The sequence below is a fragment of the Dermacentor variabilis genome, chromosome 7 (genome assembly GCF_050947875.1).
Source record: "Dermacentor variabilis isolate Ectoservices chromosome 7, ASM5094787v1, whole genome shotgun sequence".
NCBI lineage: Eukaryota > Metazoa > Arthropoda > Arachnida > Ixodida > Ixodidae > Dermacentor > Dermacentor variabilis.
Window position 1 is genome coordinate 155,341,166 of NC_134574.1, and position 20,530 is coordinate 155,361,695.

Below are 20,530 nucleotides of genomic sequence, written 5' to 3' on the forward strand. Positions count from 1 at the left end.
TAAACACACTTCTCATAAACCGTAGTTTTCGAACAAAGGTTCACTGCACATTTTGGCTTAGATGATTGGACGACAGTTACACTTGTGGCAAAAAAAGAAAAAAAAAAAAGAAAAAGAGATTCGGCACTAGCGACCATTCATCGCAACCATCGAAAGTTTTCTATAGAGCATAATTATCGTTTTACTCCCCAAGTGTGCCTATATAGGCCGCCTTGAGAAATTTATTGACAAAATCCATTGCCCGTGTCTAGTTTATAGCGACGCTAATCTAGTTAGTAACGTTAGTCTGAGTGTTACCTTGGGCTAGGCGTTTATCTTCGATATCGAAAACCAATCTCAATAACACCACCAAGGTAATGCCTCAACTATGCTGCCGAGGTGAGATGAAGGGTAGCGAAATCTCAATATGTACCATTAAATTCTCGCGAAGGGGTCAAAAGGGTAAGAAATCGTCATCATCATCAGCAGCAGCCTGGTTACGCCCACTGCAGGGCAAAGGCCTCTCCCACACTTCTCCAACTGCCCCGGTCATGTACTAATTGTGGCCATGTCGTCCCTGCAAACTTCTTAATCTCATCCGCTCACCTAACTTTCTGCCGCCCCCTGCTACGCTTCCCTTCCCTTGGAATCCAGTCTGTAACCCTTAATGACCATCGTTTTACCCTCCCTCCTCATTACATGTCCTGCCCATGCCCCCCCCCCCCCATTTCTTTTTCTTGATTTCAACTAAGGTGTCATTAACTCGCGTTTGTTCCTTCACCCAATCTGCTCTTTTCTTATCCCTTAACGTTACACCTATCATTCTTCTTTCCATAGCTCGTTGCGTCGTCCTCAATTTGAGTAGAACCCTTTTCGTAAGCCTCCAGGTTTCTGCCCCGTAGGTCAGTACTGGTAAGACACTTTCGGTCAGTACTGGTAAGACATTATACACTTTTCTCTTGAGGGATAATGGCAACCTGTTGTTCATGATCTGAGAATGCCTGCCAAACGCACCCCAGCCCATTCTTATTCTTCTGATTATTTCCGTCTCACGATCCGGATCCGCCGTCACTACCTGCCCTAAGTAAATGTATTCCCTTACCACTTCCAGTGCCTCGCTACCTATTTTATATTGCTCTTCTCTTCCGAGACTGTTAAACATTACTTTAGTTTTCTGCAGATTAAGAATCCACCGAAAAGGGGGGATAGATTCGGATTCGTTTTGGCCGCTCGCGGAACCTAAAGATGCCGTTCGCCAGTGGTTGCGTGCAGCTTAGTTTGGGGACCCCCTGCTGTATAGTGGGATAAACCGCTTCTGCGATAAAAGTTCGAAGCAACGGGGAATGTTTAAAGTCAGCAGGGTGGTCGACATTCAAGATGTCGACAGGCTATTGTGTGTACGAGTAGACAGCATTGATTACTAGCGCGTTTGTCATCGACCTTGTGAATATCCCCATATAATTGCTTCTGGCGTCTCTTTCTGAGCTTGATCACCCTGCACAACCTCACGAGCGAGCGACTTGGGCAATAGCCCATGGGGCTTATGGGTCCCGGCTGCATCCGGACGCAGCCGTCTGAGTGCAGTTCTCGGTGGCCATTTCCAACCGCTGCGTGTGTATGACAAAGCAAATGTTGTAATTGCAACGGCACGTTTGGGCTCTCTTGTTGCCTGCATGTTTTGTTGAGAGATGCTTCCCTTCCCTCCCTTGTGTTGCAATGCCACGAGCTAGGCACGCGCAATTCCCTTGTTTGGCGACATGGCGGCTATCGCTTGGCGGTGGTACGCAACACGACGCCTTTATTGCTACTGTGCAGCGCTCCAGAGCGTGCACCTGCGACGTGGGTTCATGGGCGAACCCAGCGAGCAGTTCCAGAGAGCGGCGAAGTCCTGAGAGTTGCGCAGAGGCTGGTTGACGCGCTCTTGCGCCTCCGGATCGTGGCCCTCGCACAAACTGGTAGCCAGCAGCACGTGGAAGAGTTGGCGCGTGGTCAGACCCCGGCGCAGGGTGTCGCCCATCGGGACGCGCCGCTCGCGCAGGTAGGACGAGAACTGCGCTTGCGCTGGCGACAGCGCTGCGCTGTCCAACCAGCGGCGAAGAGACGAGAGGCCGTCCGGTTCCGGTCCTCCGCGCTGCGCGTTCAGGCAGCCCTGGAGGCGGTGCAGGGCCGTCGACGTGTTCAGCGACCACTCGAGGCGGCCTAGAGCGTGGCTGCGCTGGTGCACCGCCTGCAAAAGGCTCCGCGCCAGCCGAGTCGCCAGGCGTGGCACGCCCAGCGACTCCTGGTCCGCCGGCTGACCTAAGTCCAGTAGCGCCGCGGGTACGAACACGGAGCCGCTGGACCAGTCCCAACGGGGCCACGTGTCGAACAGCGAGCCCTTCCATCGGCCGCTTAGCCGGGCGGGCAGCGACGAACGGCAAGCGTCGCGGTAAGCTGAAAGCAGACGCGCCACTGGCGCCCTCTGGTGGTGGCGCGACGTCGGCGATGACGTGTAGGAGAAGCGCACCCGCACGGCGGCCAGCACGTTGCGAGCGCGCGCCCTGTCTCCGGTCGACATCCAGGGCAGCGAGGGCAGCGCGGCGACTAGGCGTCCCTTGAGCTCGGCGGCGAGCGCCGACAGCGACGGCAATCGGGCCTCCAGCAGGGGCGCCAACGCGGCCATGTACGCGTCCTGCAGGAGCGGCTCGAGCTGATGCAGGCAGCGCTTCCAACGCGGCCAGCCGGCCGACGCGCTTCCCCTGTGGCGCAGCTGCCACAGCTCGCGGAACTCGTCCCCTTGCAGCAGTGGCGACACGTGCACCAGCAGCCGGAAGCCGAGGTAGTTGAGCACGTCCGAGGCGCGCGTCATCTGCAGCACCGACCGCAGCGCGCGCAGGTACCGGTCGCTCTTCACCAGGAGCTTCGTCTGGTCGCGCACCGTGACCAGGCCGCGCAGCACGAGCGAGAGCAGCGGCTTGTAGGCGGCGTACGATGCGACGCTGGTGATGCGGAACCGGCTGGCCGCGAAGTCTTCCTCGCCGCGGCTGCTCGAGATCTCGGCCAGCTTCTCGGAGAAGTCGCGCACTCCCGCGCTCGCGTTGGGCTCCGACCCGCCCGCCAGGCGAAACGCGGCCGCGGCGCCGTCCGTGTACCATCGCGGCAGTCGTCGCTCCCGGTGCTGCCCGATGAGCAGGTCCGGCTCGCCCAGGGTCACGAGCGTCTGGCCGCCGGCTGTCTGCAGTCACTTATCTCATCAAGGTTACCGTTCGGTGCACGTCGGCACTATATATACTATGATTACACAAGACACGGTGCGTTTCCGTAGGGTATAGTGAGACGATATGCAAGATATGCAAGTGTGCTTCTCCGCACAGCTATTGCAACCTAACCAAGATGGCCGATCTTGGGCTGGAATCGTTGTCGGGGTACCAACATGCGGGCTGGCGCTATCGTTCCTGCCGCCTTCCTTTTCCCGCGCCGTGGAATCTATCAAAAACGCGCGTTCCAGCTTTAACAGTGCTGCCATACTTTTGTTGGAGCAAGTTAGGTGTGTCGAAGAGCGTACTAACGGAATCTTGCATATCGTCAATGCATTTTGTTAGACGAGCGCATGTGCACCACCCACCGCACCATATAGAGTTTTATACGTAGTAAAAAATATACGCTTCGCACGTATTCTCTAGCAGGCAAAACAGGGGTACACCTGTAGCAGCTCCACGGCGAGGAGCGCGTCCAGACCCAGGTCCCGCGTGAGCGTGGCGGCGACGCGCCAGGCGTCCACGTGGTCGCGGTTGTTGCGGTACGGCCAGCCGGCCAGGCCCACGTCCTCGAGCAGCTCGCGCAGCTGCCGCAAGCCGACCTGCGTCGACCCCTTCCAGCAGAGTCCGAGAAGCGGCGGCGGCCTGGCGCGCAGCGCTTCGAGCAGAGCCCGCTCCGTGCGCGCCTCCAGCAGAACGTCGGACGCACGTCGGCGGCGACCGCACGCGAACGCGTAGAAGTCCGCGCACGGGTCCGCCGCCCAGTCCAGGTAGCCCTCGAGATAGGACGAGTGCGCCAGGCAGAAGCGGCTCAGGCACATTCTGTGCAACGGGCTCCGCTGCTGCTGCTCCTCCTGCTCCTGCGCCACCTCGGTCGAAGTGGTGGTCTCGCCCGGCTTGCTGCTCGAAGGCGGTGCAGCGGTGGCGTTGTCGACGTGGGGAGTGCTGCCGGCCTCCAGGCTGGGGCCGGCGGCGGCGGCGGCCGGAGCGCGCTTGGTGGCCGAGGCCAGCTGGCCGAGTCGGTCGTTGGACCAGTTCACGTACAGGTACAGCAGCGCGCCCGAGCAGAGCAGCACCACGGCGGTGCTGACCACGGCGAAGACGGAGCCCGGCGGGGGGCTGCGGCGCCAGCCGAGCGCGCTGCTGCGGCGCCCCGTATCCTCGCTGCTGCTGCTGCTGTACTCGGACTCCTCGCCGTAGTCGTCGTCCCGCATGCGGAACAGGGACGGCCGCCGCGGCGCGAACGTGTCCGAGGAGTCGTCGGTGACGCGCTCCTCGGAGGGCGAGGCGAGGCGGCGGACGGCGCGCGGCGAGTAGCGGCCGCTGCGGCGCGCCGACTCGTCCCAGGCCAGATCGACGGCCGCCATTGTGTTGTTGACGTTGTTGTTGACGTTGATGATTCCTTTTCAACGAGGGGGACAGGCCGGATCGACGGCCGCCATGCTGTTGTTGATGATGATGATGATGGAGCCCTTGATGAATTTGGCGCGTACCCACACGCGGGGATTGGCCAAGAGTCGGGCAGACTTTGCTTATGTGTTCATCTGTTGACGTTGTTGATGTTGTTGTTTAAGTTGATTATTCCTCTTCAACGTGGGGTAGGGGGCTGAATGGCTTCTTCGGAGCGGCGCCTGCCCATCGAGCGACAACACTCGATCGCCGGCTTCGTCCTCACCCCGGCGTTTCTCAAAACTTTTTTTATTGTTAATAAATAGTTTAATAAGTCGTGCTTGTGAAAAGCGCTGCATGCGACGAGCGGGAACAGCCTCTTGCGTATCCCTTGTTCAGAAGTCCCCCGTGTAGTGGGCATAGCTTGGAAACGAGAAGACCCACTACACATGCTCTCGTAAATCTGCTTTATCGGCACAGATTGAAGCACGAATAGTGAATAACTGGAGGTGGGCGAATATCAACTTTTTACGAATGCGAATAGTAAGTAAGGAATATCGAATCGCGAAACGCGGGCGGGTATGTTTACGGCAGGAATATTTATTTCGGTATAATTCAGCGCCGCGCCTGTCTGATCAGATGAAAGGAACAGCCCTCAGGGACAAAGGATCAGTTTTAAGCACAAGATCAGTGAATGCTATTAACAAAAGCTGCACTTAACATTTTTAGAGCCTGGTTTGCAAACAAGCTGTCCAAGAATGAATGGCTACTGCATGAATATAGCTTTCCAAAAGTAACATTTAATAAATGGCAGCTGAAGAAATATTGCAAGTTGTAAAAAAGAAAGAAAAAGCACTGACGGACTTGTGTGCTCCAGAGACGCGTAAAAATGCCTGTTGCCAGGAAAGCATCACTGGTCATGGCGTAAATTGTAGAATTGCTATACGTGAGTGTAAGTGAGTGAGTGAGTAAAAACTTTATTGCATATAAATAAAATAAGGCACGATGGTTGGGGTCCCTATTCCAGGCCCTCACTGGCACGACTGTAGAGCGCCAAAACACACTAGATGACAGACTACACGCAAGAATAACAGGTTGTCATGTAGGCTTCCGCGCGAAAACGAAAACTTAGTAGGGTTGGTAATATCGGCGAATGACTAATCGATTAAATGTATTCCGCAAAACGATTAATCTTCATCGATTTAATAGATTAGGCCTGTTCGATTAATCGCTTTGCGAGAGTTCGGCAGGAGCGGCGCGGTAGTTTCGAAATCGGTACTGGAATGGCGGCTCACGAGCGGTGACTGTGCGGCTGTGGCAGAGCGACTGTCGACTGTTTCTTGTTTTCCCTAGTTCCGAGTGATGCCGAGCCGAGCGCTTCCCCTCTCTCCCTCCTTCCTCCACACCGCACACGCCGCCCCAAGCCGGAGGCTTGAAGTGCCCTCGCAGTTCAAGCCGTGCTATATTAACCTGCAGTCGTTCATCGTCGTGCCACTCCCAGTCCACTAAAGACGTGGCATAGCATATGCTCCGGTTAACAAACGCGCGTTAATGACGTCTTAGTTGAAATAAAAAACGAAGAAATGGGTATGGGTAGGGCATGTAATGAGGAGGAAAGATAACCGATGGCCATTAAGGGTTACGGACTGGATTCCAAGAGAAGGGAAGCGTAGCATGGGGCGGCAGAAAGTTAGGTGGGCGGATGAGATTAAGAAGTTTGCAGGGACAACGTGGCCACAATTAGCACATGACCGGAGTAGTTAAGAGAAGTATGGGAGAGGCCTTTGCCCTGCAGTGGGCGTAGCCAGGATGATGATGATGATGTATTTGACAGCGACGGAGTTCGTGTCGATTCCAGCAAATCTATATAGCTTCCGCGGACGTCTATTCTCGCATGCTGGTTGTGCGGCCATTCAAAGAAGGTGTCGGTTTCACCCGAGCATCCCAGCCAATTGACATTCCTTCGCTCTCTAGGAAAATAGAATGTGGTTTAAGATCCTAAGTCAGTGATTTTCTTTTCCCAGTGCATGGTGTAATTTCTTGCGTATTTCAGTGGAACTTCGCCTTTCACTTTTGGCATCTTTGTTCTTATTTCCTGTTTAACTGTGCTATTTAACAGGGATTCACTAGTGCCATGCATCTTATTTAATTCTACACTAAGTGCCCATCTTATAACATATATCGTTTATCTTTTCAAAAGCCACTAGTGCCAACTATATTTAACCTTTAACAAATGACAGATTATTAATCATCAAACGTTTATACACTTGTATTTCTAACTTGGTTTCACCTCTCAAACATTAACATAGGGTCTTACAAAGATAGATAACTGTGTTTCAACCTTTTCAAAAATGCTTGGCAAAAGCTTCGATTACCCGCCGTGGTTGCTTAGTGGCTATGGTGTTGGACTGCTAAGCACGAGGTCGCGGGATCGAATCCCGGCCACTGCGGCCGCATTTCAATGGGGGCGAAATGCGAAAACGCCCGTGTACTTAGATTTAGGTGCACGTTAATAAACCCCAGGTGGTGCAAATTTCCGGAGCCCCCCACTACTGCGTGCCTCATAATCAGAAAGTAGTTTTGGCGCGTAAGACCCCATAATTTTTTAAAAGCTTCGATTAATCAATAAATCGGTGAAAATTAAACCATTCATTGAAAGCGATTAATTGATTACAGGTTAAAATGAATGATTAATCGTTAATCGAATAAACAAAGTAATCGACCATTCCTAAAACATAGCTTGCATAATGGATGTTTTTCTTGCATTACGTCGAAAATTTTCACAATTGCTTCACTTCTGATAATTTGCAATAGTCAGTTTAGCAGACGAATAACAGTAAACAGACTTTTAACAGTCAGTTCTTTCGAAATATTTTGTTAGTTTCGGTATTCGAAAATACCAAGTAGTTCCTTTTCGAATACGAATAGTTAGTGTAACATTCGATTTGTATTCGAAAATTTGACTATTCGCCTTGACTTATGAATAATTGATCAGAACGACCGTCACGCGTGAAACAAGGAAGTTCGACGCGTAAATTGCTCTGTAACAATGTAGGTTTTGTGGAGTCTGAATGAACCCACTGTTACAAATGCGAGTGATCCTGTTATGGAACGACACACACTGGAGCGATTTTTCAATTCGCGTTTAAACTTGTGCTGATACCATGTATCGTTACAGGCGGAGAGCGCGGGAATTTTCAGACGAAGACAAAGAGGAGCGCCGACAAAGGCGCACACAAGGCTGTACTTTCAACAAAATGTTTATTTTGCTGGTAGATGTGTTTTACAGGCTACAAAACAAGAAAAAAACAAAGAAAAAACATGCAGAGTCCTTTTTCACACGAGGCGGCGCTATTCTTCCGTAACGATGAATAAAACCAACAAGCTCAACTTGTAGACAGTCGGTTTGTTCGTGTCGTGTTCGTGTGATGGGCTGAACCCATCACACGAACTCAAGAGAGTAAGGCCAAGTCCAAGGAAGAGGTTGTGTGGAGACAATAGGCGCAGTAGCGTATAACTAGGGGGTGGACACACCGTGCACGTGGTGTCCCCCTCCCCCCTGAAATATCTTGGTTAGTATGCGGCCTTATAACCAGCCCCCTCCCACCTTACTCCCCCTCCCCGTACTCGGTCAAGTGGATGCGCCTCCCCCTCCCCCCCCCCCAAAAGAAAGAAAAGATTCACCGATTGCGATACTCCCTAATGCGAAATTTGAGCGCAACTCTATACGTGTTTTCATTTCGCGACATAGTGGCTGGCGCGGACAATGCGCCTCGTGCGGCACGTTGCAAACGGAGCCAAGTGAGGTGCGACTGCCTCACTAATCGCGAGAGGCAGCGCGTGGGTGACGCGCGGGCGCGATTCGCAGCTACCGCCGCAGACAGGCATCCGATCATGCAGCGCTTTGCTTCCATATATGGTATAGGCGGACGCGCTCGCCGCATGCTTTATCGATGGCGCCATCGGTGAACAGATGACGCGAGCTGTTCTGGCACTATCCCGTAGCGGTCGCCGCCGCAGAACGGGTCTTGCACGGCACTACGCTTTTCTTGTCACGCTTTTACCATACCCTCCTCCTCCGCTTTCCTGCTAGCGATGCCTTCGCTTTCGCAGTCTTTCATCCCCCGCGCTGCGCTCGGAGTTCTCTCTTTCATCCTTCAAAGTGCTCGTTCAAAGTACTCGTTTGCTCGGTTACGCCGAGGGACGTCGACGCTAAGCGCAGGAACGGGTTGCTCTCTAAAAATTCGGGTTACACTACTGAGCAGGCGAGGAGAGCAGCGTGTCGTCCGGCGGTGAGAAAGAGACCCTTCTTGAGATGACAGTCTGGTGTGCTGAAGCACATCAGTCCACGACAACATCGTTTGTCGCCGCAGCTTAGAGTCATTGTTGGCAAACGCAGCCACACGGTGCCTCCGGGATCGGCGGTTTCATTAGTCACGGAACGAGTCACATTTCGTTCTGCTATACACGTCGCCTTTCCTTTATTAATTTTCCTGCTGCCGTGCTCGTGCATTTCTGTACTTTGCATGTCTGCACCTTGTTGGTGAAAGTTGCTTTCAATGAATTTTTATATATCATATGTTTCCCTGCGAACGATTAGTGCGAAGCCAGGTTTATTCAGGCAGCTAACGCTAAGCAGGTTCGCTTGTGTTCTTGCCCTTCAGCGCGATTTGTGGACCGAGCTCTCTATGCGATACCCGCCGCGGTTGCTCAGTGGCTATGGTGTTGGGCTGCTGAGCACGAGGTCGCGGGATCGAATCCCGGCCACGGCGGCCGCATTTCGATGGGGGCGAAATGCGAAAACACCCGTGTGCTTAGATTTAGGTGCACGTTAAAGAACCCCAGGTGGTCAAAATTTCCGGAGTCCTCCACTACGGCGTGCCTCATAATCAGAAAGTGGTTTTGGCACGTAAAACCCCAAATATTATTATTATTATTATCTCTATGCGATGGCATAGTTTTCACCATACCTGCGCATTTGTGTGTGTGTGTGTGTGAATGAGAAGAAAGGAAACCGAGGGGCCCGATTTTTATTAGTCATATCATAAGAAGCCAACAAACAGTGACAATAAGGAAAGTATAGGGGAAAATTACTTGTAGTTCTTAATTGAATTAAAGAAATTGTAAACAAATGGAAATGAAAGTGGATGAAAAAAAAAACGTCTGCGCATTACGCGTGCGAGGCTCTTACCAATTGAGCTACCGAGGCGCTGTTTTCACATCCACTTTCTGGGGCAATTATTTTTATCTACTAGAACTAACGACCCTGGGAATCTTAGCCAGCGCCACCACTGACGGCCTTGGCGACGGATGTGCTATATCTTATCTGCCGCACGTGTCACGTATACGTGAACTTTTTCAGTGAAGGCAACTGGTCAGTAAACCCACAAATGCTATACATGAAGGCATGAAAGCTGTCGGATTCGAGACGCCCGCTATGTAGTGAACGAGAAGAAAGGAAACCGAGGGGCCCGATTTTCATTAGTCATATCATAAGAAGCCAACAAACAATGACAGCAGGACAGCATAAGGCAAATTACTTGTAGTTCTTAAGTGAATTGAAAGTGACCATGGTACTACGTTGTTTTGTGGCGCGGACGCCATATATACTGCCATGTTTCAATAAACCATACTTAAAACAAACGAATTTAGTTGTGCGGGGCGATGGCAGCGGGAAGAAAATTCCAGTCCTTAGAGGTGTTTAAAACTTCTAGTATTTCTAGGAAAATGCGAACGATTACCGGCAGGAGGCTGAGCACTGGGCGTGAGCCTAGTATCTTTAGCTTCTTCAGTTAAAGCCTGGAAAATATTGTATACAAATGCACACTGTGTAGTTAACCGACTCGTGAATGCACGGCATCCTGTTACGCAGGAACTCAGCGTGTTCCTCGACTCGGATCGCGATTTCGGCGCAATATTCTACCGCATTACATGTTCGACTGTTCAGCAACAAATATTAGTGCGGTGTGCCTACAATGGTGCAATCTACCAAGAAAAAGAAATGAGCGTGTTTCAAGGCAGCCCGGAAATCAATGAATTGCATATCTAATAAGCTGGTGAGTTACTAATGTAATCGTGGAACGCAGTGGCTCAAATTACGTGGCAGCAGTGGCTTCACTAAGTGGAAGTGGAGGGGAGGGGGGGGTTGCAGACCGACTCGGGTGCAGTCCGCTGAGCGGCGCTGCTGTGCTGCGATCGCTGAGCCCCCTGGCGGTCGCCACTCGTGCCATTATTTTCTTCGCGGCTCGTTGCCGAATGCGATACACGTTTCTTGAACGCATACATTTGTGGAACTCTTGCGAGATGTGACACATGTCTGAGCGTTACCATATTGTCATTATTTTTTCATGGTGTTTACAGAAATAAAGGCCAAATTACAGACTAAAATATAGGAGCGTTGCCCTTTTCCGATCACCGAATGATTGTAGCAAATGTGACTACTAGCAGTATGTCCCGTATGAAATGCTCTCCTGTAATTACGATAAAGGACTACAAACGTGCTGATGACAATTTAATATTAGATTTTTTTGGCATTCTCGTTTGGCCAATTTCAGCACCATTCAAAGGAAAAGGAAACTGTGGATGAGCTTTGGAATGAATTTAAGGATATAGTAAACCATTGTGGGGACCGATTTGTGCCAACTCGTAAAAACAAAGTCTAAACAACGCCGACCTTGGCTTAACCGCGGCATCATTCTCACGAAAAGAAAGCTAAAGCGACTGTGTAAAAAAAAAAAAAAAAAAGGTTCGGACGAAATACCGACACTTCGCGCAAAGTTGAGGCGTACTCTGACACTATCCAAAAAGCAATTCTTTGAACAAACACTGACAGTGTTCCTAAAAAGTTCTCCACAAAAATTCTGGAGGTATCTCAGCAGAAGGAAAGATAATATTGAAGAAATCGTAAAAAGACATCATAAAGTTAACAAAGTCTGTGGACATTGCCGAACATTTTAATTACTTCTTTCAATCTGTGTTTACTAATAATACGAACATGAATACAGGCGAGCATTTACCGTATATTACATGTTACCCAATGGAAAATCTGGAAATCAAACAAGAAGGGGTTCGAATTGCTGCTGAATTTAGATGAAAAAAATCTAGTGGACCTGACAGAATTTGTCCTGAATTTCTGAAACGCTTTGTTGAATGGATGTCCTACTACTTAACGATAATTTTCGAGAAATCATTACATGCGCATTCTCTACCTCCAGACTGGCGCAGGGCCGTAGTTATACCAGTGTACAAAGGCGGCGATCGCACACTTGTAAATAATTACCGCCCCATTTCACTCACATGTATCAGTGTACCAGTGTATCACATGTACCTAACCTCTGGAACACATCATCGCAAAACATATTTTACAATTTCTAGAAGTGAATAGCTTACTTTACTCATCCAAGCATGGCTTCCGTACTGGACTATCTACAATTACACAATTAATTGAAGTAGTTCATGATCTCGCTGTAGCCTTAGATGAGAAGCACCAGATTGACGTCATTTGTATAAATTTTGCGAAAGCCTTTGATAAAAATCCGCATAATAAGCTGATCTTTAAATTGAGAGAAATAGGTGTCGATGAAAGATTAGTGCTATGGATAAAATAATATTTAAGTGATCGTAAACAGACCGTGAGTTTAGATGGCAGCCTGTCGAGTCCACTCCGAGTGCTTTCAGGTGTTCCTCAGGGGTCAGTATTCGGCCCACTGTTATCTCTTATATATGTTGTTGAAGAACCGGTAAAAATGAAGCTTTTTGCTGATGATTGCCTAATTTATTCTACCGTAACCAATGTTCAGGATCAACTCAGAATTAGTCGTTGTTTAGAAAATTTCAGCCGATGGTGTAAATTATGGGGTATGAATATAAGCTACATTAACTCAACATACTCACATATGACTAGGAAAGTAAACGTTCTGCCTTTTAACTATTACATCGATGGTAATTTGTTAGTTCGTGCTAACCAGCTTAAATATTTAGGTGTTACAGTCACGCACAATCTGACATGGCATACGCACATAGAAAATGTGTGCTCGAAGGCGAATCAGAGACTAGGTTTCTTAAGGCAAAAACTAGGTCAAGCTTCGTGAAGTGTAAAGCTGATAGCTCATAAAACTTTTGTTAGACCTTTACTTGAATGTGCCTCGGTCATCTGGAGCCCTCATCAGAAAGAAATGACTACAAGGTTAGAAAAAGTTCAACGTCGTGCCGCGCGTTTCATATGCTCAAAGAACCGCCGTTTAGATTCCGTCACGCTGATGTTGCAGTCTTGTGAACTGGAAACACTAGAAGTACGAAGGCGAAAAAAATCGTCTGAAAGTGTTTTTTTAGAATACTACATGGACATTTAAAAATCAACAAAGATGAGTATGTGCAGCTTCCAGGAAAACGAAGCAGTCGTGTTAATTATCAATATGTTTTACGCCCATACTTTGCTCACAGTGATGTGTTCCGCTTTTCTTTTTTCCGTGCCGTGGTTGAACTTTGGAACGCGATACCAAGCTTTGTGGCAAATGCCAGGGATGTTTGTGAATTTGAAAAATTGTTGAACATGTATTTTTGTGATTCCGCTGCCGCTTGATGCACCTGTATATATGGTGTGCCTGTATTTAAACCTTCCCTGTAAGAACCCTCAGCAGAGTGTTGACAGCATAAATAAATAAATAAATAAATAAATAAATAAATAAATAAATAAATAAATAAATAAATAAATTTTCCAAATAAACCCTGAAACAAAACAACAAAACACTTTGTAAAAAGCAGCGCTATGCATTTCAGCACAAACATGGGTATTAGAAAAACAAATAACCGGTCATGGGGAAACGAAAAAAAAAAGATAACAGGTATAGCTTTGAACTGAGTGCAGTATTACGTGATTTTGCTAAGAAAAAATTGCTTAATGGCATCACTTGAATGCTGAAAGGGGTCAAACAATTCTTTGTTTAATTTATCTAATAATACTGGAAGACTATAAGAAAGAGACTGCTCGGTATAATATGTCCTAGGCGTCGACACTAAACAAATTTCTTTGTCTAGTCTGCAGGGTATGCGTGTTTTTCTCAAGTTTGGCGAGAAAACAAATATAATGTTCATCACTTTGTGAGGAGCGTTTATAGATCATTAAAAGTCTATAATTGTATAAATTATAGATTGGCAGGATTTCATATTTTAAAAACAAGTCATGTGTGGGGGAACGGTAAGGCAGACCAGCAATGCATCTTACAGCTCTTTTTGAAGAAGGTGAAGTTTGGATAAATTTGTGACACCCGTAGTGCCCCAAACGGTACAACAATATTTGGAATTGTGGAACATTTTACTATTGCATTTTGTGTTTGTGGTATGCCAAAGCACTTTTTTACTCAATTATTTATGTTTATAATCAACCATATGAGATGATAAAATAATAGTGAAAAAGAAATCCCCTACAATTTCTATAAATGACCTCAAATTTTGCTTTTTGCTTCAACGGCATAAATACAGTAATAACAAAATGAAGGATTACTAAGTTGCGCATATCAAAGCGTAATTGCTCTAAATTACCTGCACAATGTTTCCGTAGTCATCAAATTAAGGGTCTTTTTTTCACATTTTTCTTTATACACGTTGCCTTCCCTTGTTAATTCAAATGAAAAAAAAAAGTTTTAGGAATGCATTTCCTTAGCTGTAGTAAAAAGTCACGATTTTTTTACATATAAATTGGAGAGGGTTAAGTCCACGGCTGGCGAATTTCGCGTGGAATAGCCCTTAATTCTGCACTCGTGTCAAAAATGAGAAGGAATATTCCATCTGACATTGACAAGCTGGTTTTTCTCAACCGTTATTGCTATGATCGGTGGAATTGCTGGCTTTTTCGAAGACGGCGCCTTTTTTGCGCTATTTCGGTGAATAGCTTTGCTTTGCGAGTGGTCTATAGACGCGTGCAGTCACCGGCCCTATATTTATTATTCGGACTTCGCCCCGTGGTCACACGCACCCCAATTTGCAGTCGGAGCATATAGCGGTGGCCGAAATTTCGAATGCCTTACGAGGTTTTACTTTACAAGAGTTTGGACGCTTTCTGCTCGCACCGCGACGCAAGCGATAATCTAGCCGACAAATCTTTTAAGTTCACTTGCCGAAAGACGCTTCCGGAATTCAAAAACTTGGAAAGAGCTAAAATATTTTGAGGTCGATCGGGCAGGAACTCTTGGCCGTAACTATAGCTCGGCGGGTGCCCCAGCTCACTAACTCGCCGGACGCGAATCGTTCTGATTCGAAATAAAGTTTTCTCACTCACTCACTCGATCGAGGCGCCTGGCACAAGTTCGTTGTATAGGCCACGCATTCAAGTGTTCGTTGGAGCCCGAGGTTTTAGGATGAACCATTGAAGCACGAAATGAATGAATGAATGAATGAATGAATGAATGAATGAATGAATGAATGTTTTTAGTAGGTTCTGTGTTAGTGGGTAGTCTTAATGGCAACTTCACGGTTAAAACTTTTTTATCACTGTCTGACGGGTTATTCCATGTCAAACGTCCCAGTCATTGCGCTTGACCACTTCATATTTCTCCATTAAATATAAATGCAGATCAGTGCCTTATAGATAGCGTTTCCTAGAAGCGTCTCGCTTGAAAAAAAATAAAGAAAAACTCATCACGTGACCAGAGATTGAATTCTCTTTGAGGGGATGAAACTGCTGATGATATAAAAATCAATTAAAGATTATGTTTCGTGTGCACACTTGCAAACTTATTTTACGCGTGATCTAAGAACTTAGTTTTGTTAATAATTGCGTAGACTTAGAGCCTTTCTTTGGAGTTCTTTTTTGTTGCACTGCCTATAACGCTAAAATGCGCCATACTTGGGAACTTATATTTCAGGATATTTTTTCCCGAACGGCGGCGTCGCCATCGTAGTTTATGTAGGCACCGTCGATATATTTTTTTTTTGCCGAACGACTTATTAATCTGATAGAAAATCGTGAATTTGAGAAAGACTGAAATAATTCGTCAGAACAGACGCTGTTTTTTATTTATCGTTTCAAGTAAATATGCGTAATCAGGTGCTCATTATAGTGCATGTGCTATATGTTTAGGGTACGAAATTAATTTGTAGTGATTTGTGTTTAAAACGAGAAAACCATTTTTGAAGTTGAGCAACCTGGCGCGATATACTCGGCGCGCTAGAACAATCAATCTTAAGCAAACAGAAAATGAAGCCAAGGAAAGCACAGGGGAATGTATTTTTTTTATAGCTTCAATTTGAAGTGTAGAAATGATAAGGTAAATAGAAATGAAAGTGTGCGACGAAGACTTGCCACTGCTGGGAGCCAAACCCACAACATCAGCAAAACGCCTGCCTTGCAAACACCAATTGTGCTATACGGCGGCAGTAGTTCCCACGTCCACATTCTTGGGCATTTGTATATGGTATATTCATCTTTGCACGGCAGGCGTTTACGCCGATGCACCATATGCGACGGCCGGACGACGGCCTACAACGAATATATATCCTATATATATCTAGCTCCGTCCGGCTCTCGTAACAGCGCGATCCATGTAGATGCGAAAGCCATATATTATGCCGTCAGTCTTCGGACCATCCCCATCCTGAGAATGGACACGGCCCCTTGGAGTCCACCACCATCGGAAGTTGATGCTTGATACAGTGTTCGCTTACCTTGGGGATACGGACCTCGTGTCCGAACACTAAGGTGCCATGGACCACTCTTGCCCCGGCGTCAACCCTCCGATCACAAGTTGCAAGAAGTGATAGGAATTTTGAAAATAAATACATTTGAACTACCTGAGCCTATGGAACATCTATCTATCTATTCTGACACCCTATAGGCGTGTGCACAGTGGGGTCCCCCCCACCCCTGGGGCCCGCTTAGGGCAAGGGGGTGGGGCGCATCGAGTACACCGTGGTTTGCTGTATGTCCCATGAGTGCCTTAATTCGATTGCCTTTTGTTGAGCAGGGAATTAATTGAGCTGTTTACCAACTGTGCTTCGGTCATTCAGCATATGCTTGAAATCATGCTGCGGCGCTCTGATTTGGGGAACGAGAAAAAAACAAATTATAAGAAGCTAATCACATTTACAGAAACGAAAACATCTAATTTATTCAAGCTATCGTGGACTTCTTCGGAACTTGCACACGGGCCCGTTATGCTCCCAATACTATGCTATATTCAGTAAGGTAAATGCGAAATCGTTTTTTTTTTGTTGATGCGGAAACATTTGCCCAACGTTACAGCTTTCGACATATCACGAGATACACACCGTAGAAAAGAACGAATTAAGCAAACGTTTAGTTTTCAGTCTGCAGTCATTCCTAATAAAATGGAAAACTTCATAGAACAGCTCCCAATGTGCATTTAGAAAACAAATGAAGGAAACATTAATGAAAGAACACACACACACACACACACACACACACACACACACACACACACACACACACACACACACACACACACACATATATATATATATATATATATATATATATGAGTGAAGAAGGGATACCGAGGAGCTCGATTTCGCTAATCATGACCACATACAGCCAACAGACAATGAAGCCAAGGAAAGCATGGGGGAGATTAGCTGTGGTTTAAATTTAAATGTGGAAAATAATAAAGAAGAGGAAAATGAAAGTGAACGAAGAGGTAACTTGTCGGCCGATGGGAGCCGAGCCCACATCAGTGAATAGTTAAAAAAAATATTTTCTATTTGCTGGTTTTTGTTTGACTATATGAGATTAGAAAATATACAAGGACATACTTTGTAACCGAGATATCTGGTGCATTATCGCGTGATAATGAATCTGTGATCTTGTACTGTGATTTACTGTGATTTGGTATTGTATTTTATATAGTGAAATGCTTTCGACAAAAAGTAAGTCTAATTGTTATTTTTTTGTTGTTATGTTAATCAGAGCGAACATGTTTGTGTTAGCAACGTCGAACTATGTAGCGGGCAGGGACCTTTGTCAGACAATCGTATGCCTTTAGTACTTGCATGCTTTCGATTGTACGAGGAATCAACAAAGCTAAAATAAAAAGAAAACAAATGAAATCATTTAGCATTATTCAAAAGAATAATACAGACCGTTGCTTTATATCCTTCTATTATCGCACTGATTTTAATCAAATGCATCTAATGCACTGGCGTAAGCAACAATTTTCTGTTCTCCAAGTCGCATTTTCACGTCGGCGGCGATTCACTCGCGATTTGTCCATAATGCGGTCACTCTAAAGGGAATTAACACTTTGATGTGCGGCTCTCATTTTTTTGCTTGGCGCTATTTTAGCAAGTGTTGGTCGAACGTATGTCAATGCATTGCACGGGTGGGTATAAGTAATCTCCCCGAATAAAATTTATTCAGTGGGCTTATGTGTCGAAGGGGTGCCAGCTTCACCGACGACGAGTCATATGCTGCTAGGGCCGGGAGAGAGAGTGCAGCGAGAGGGAAAAATTCGCACGTGCTTTACACTCACGTGTTCCCTTTAGCAGCGGACCGCACTGTACAGCGTTGAAATATCTCACAATCGGTTCTCTTTCAAAGACGCGACATCTTTCTCGGCAGGTTACCCCAACTTTCCTGCGTAGAGAGTATGTGGGTTCCCAACGTCTTTCGTGGACCGATTCCGGAGATATGCGGTCTAAAGTGCCGCTGGAGCCAGTCGGTATGTGAGGACACTAAGTATTTGGCCACTGTTGCCACTAGGTATGTTCCCCCTGGGTATGTGAAACTGGGGATACCGGTGTGATGATGATGGCGATGATGACTGATGAAAAAAAAGAAGAAACTTTGGAAGGCACTTATAACCCCTGTAGGTAGTTGACGTCGACCGAACGTTGTTGCTCCAGAGCGGCGGCACACGCAAACGAATACGGGGCGGTGTTCTCAGGCGATCACTTTCGGAGATGGTTTCACTTTCGCTAGATTTCGGGACTCGGCACTGGACTAGTCGAAGTATACGGCCGACAGCGTTTCTTGCGTTGGGCGAAGATAGCGAGCACGTCATCATCATCATCATCAGCGGGGTTACGCCCACTGCAGGGCAAAGGCCTCTTCCATACTTCCCCAACTACCCCGGTCATGTGCTAATTGTGGCCATGTTGTCCCTGCAAATTTCTTAATCTCATCCGCCCACCTAACTTTCTGCCGTCCCCTGCTGTGCGTCACTTCCCTTGGAATCCAGTCCGTAACCCTTAATGATCATCGGTTATCTTCCCTCCTCATTACATGTCCTGCCCATGCCCCCTTTCCTTTTCCTGATTTCAACAAAGATGTCATTAACTCGCGTTTGTTCCCTCACCCAATGTGCTCTTTTCTTATCCCTTAACGTTACACCCATCATTCTTCTTTCCATAGCTCGTTGCGTCGTCCTCAATTTAAGTAAAACCCTTTTCGTAAGCCTCCAGGTCTCTGCCCCCTACGTGAGTACTGATAAGACACAGCTTTTATAAACTTCTCTCTTGAGGGATAATGACAACCTGCTGTTCATGATCTCAGAATGTCTGCCAAACGCACCCCAGCCCATTCTTATTCTTCTGATTATTTCAGTCTCATTATCCGGATCTGCGGTCACCACCTGTCCTAAGTAGATGTATTCCCTTACCACTTCCAGTGCCTCGCTACCTATTGTAAACTGCTGTTCTCTTCCGAGACTGTTAAACATTACTTTAGTTTTCTGCAGCTTAATTTTTAGACCCACCCTTCTGCTTTGCCTCTCCAGGTCAGTGAGCATGCATTGCAGTTAGTCCCCTGAGTTACTGAGTTACCCTGAGTTACACCTAAGCAACGCCGGAAGAAGTAAAGAAAGCCTTGGGAGCTATGCAAATCTGGAAGGCAGCTGGGGAGGATCAGGTAACAGCAGATTTGTTGAAGGATGGTGGGCAGATTGTTCTAGGAAAACTGGCCACCCTCAATGCCTCATGAATTCGAGCATACCGGAATCTTGGAAGAACGCTAACATAATCCTAATTCATAAGAAAGAGACGCCAAAGACTTGAAAAATTATAGACCGATCAGCTTACTCTCCGTTGCCTACAAAGAACTTACTAAGGTAATCGCAAATAGAATCAGGAACACCTTGGACTTCTGTCAATAAAAGGACCAGGCAAGATTCCGTAAAGGCTACTCAACAATAGACCATATTCACACTATCAATCAGATGATAGAGAATTGTGCGGAATATAACCAACCCTTATAATAGCGTTCATTGATTACGAGAAAGCGTTTGATTCAAGTCGAAACCTCAGCAGTCATGAAGGCATTACGGAATCAGGGTGTAGACGAGCCGTATGTAAAAATACTGAAAGATATCTATAGCAGCTCCACAGCCACCGTAGTCCTCCATAAAGAAAGCAACAAAATCCCAATAGAGAAAGGCGTCAGGCAGGGAGATACGATCTCTCCAATGGTATTCACAGCGTGTTTACAGGAGATATTCAGAGACCTGGATTGGGAAGAATTGGGGATAAAAGCTGATGGAGAATACCTTAGTAACTTGCGATTCGCTGATGATATTGCCTTGCGAGCACGTCACCGCGCCAGAAATGCCCTCGGCCGCAAACGCGGACCCGTCCAGAGCAGAGTCACGCGAAATCTCGCCAAAGTGAAACTATCTCCGAAAGTGATCGCCCAAGATTACCGCCCGTGGTTCACCCTAATCTCACCCTCAGCTCGCTCAGGAAGTCTAGTTGACGTCTATCATCGACGTCAGGTAGAGGTCGATTAGCACTAAACTTTTTTTTTTCCTAATATGAATCGGATGTTCGCCTGCTCACCGGCGCTGGGCCCCGGCCGTCGCAGGATGCTCTCGATGGAGAAGCTCAGCGGGGGCGGCCTCTGCTCCTCGGTGGAGCCGCACTGCACCGCGCTCGCCGGCGGCCGGCGCATGCTGCCGACTGCCGAGGCGAAGGCGCGGGCCGGA

General features: G+C 47.4%; 1 protein-coding gene across 1 annotated transcript; it reads right to left on the reverse strand.

Moving 5' to 3' along the window:
- Nucleotides 1–1,758: 1,758 nt before the first annotated feature.
- LOC142588904 (endothelin-converting enzyme 1-like) lies at nt 1,759–20,496 on the reverse strand. The gene is made up of 3 exons (XM_075700715.1): nt 20,385–20,496; nt 3,662–4,617; nt 1,759–3,193 (listed from the first exon to the last, which is right to left on the reverse strand). Exons 1-3 carry the CDS (start codon nt 20,494–20,496, stop codon nt 1,784–1,786), a joined length of 2,478 nt encoding a protein of 825 aa, XP_075556830.1. The 3' UTR covers nt 1,759–1,783.
- Nucleotides 20,497–20,530: the final 34 nt, after the last annotated feature.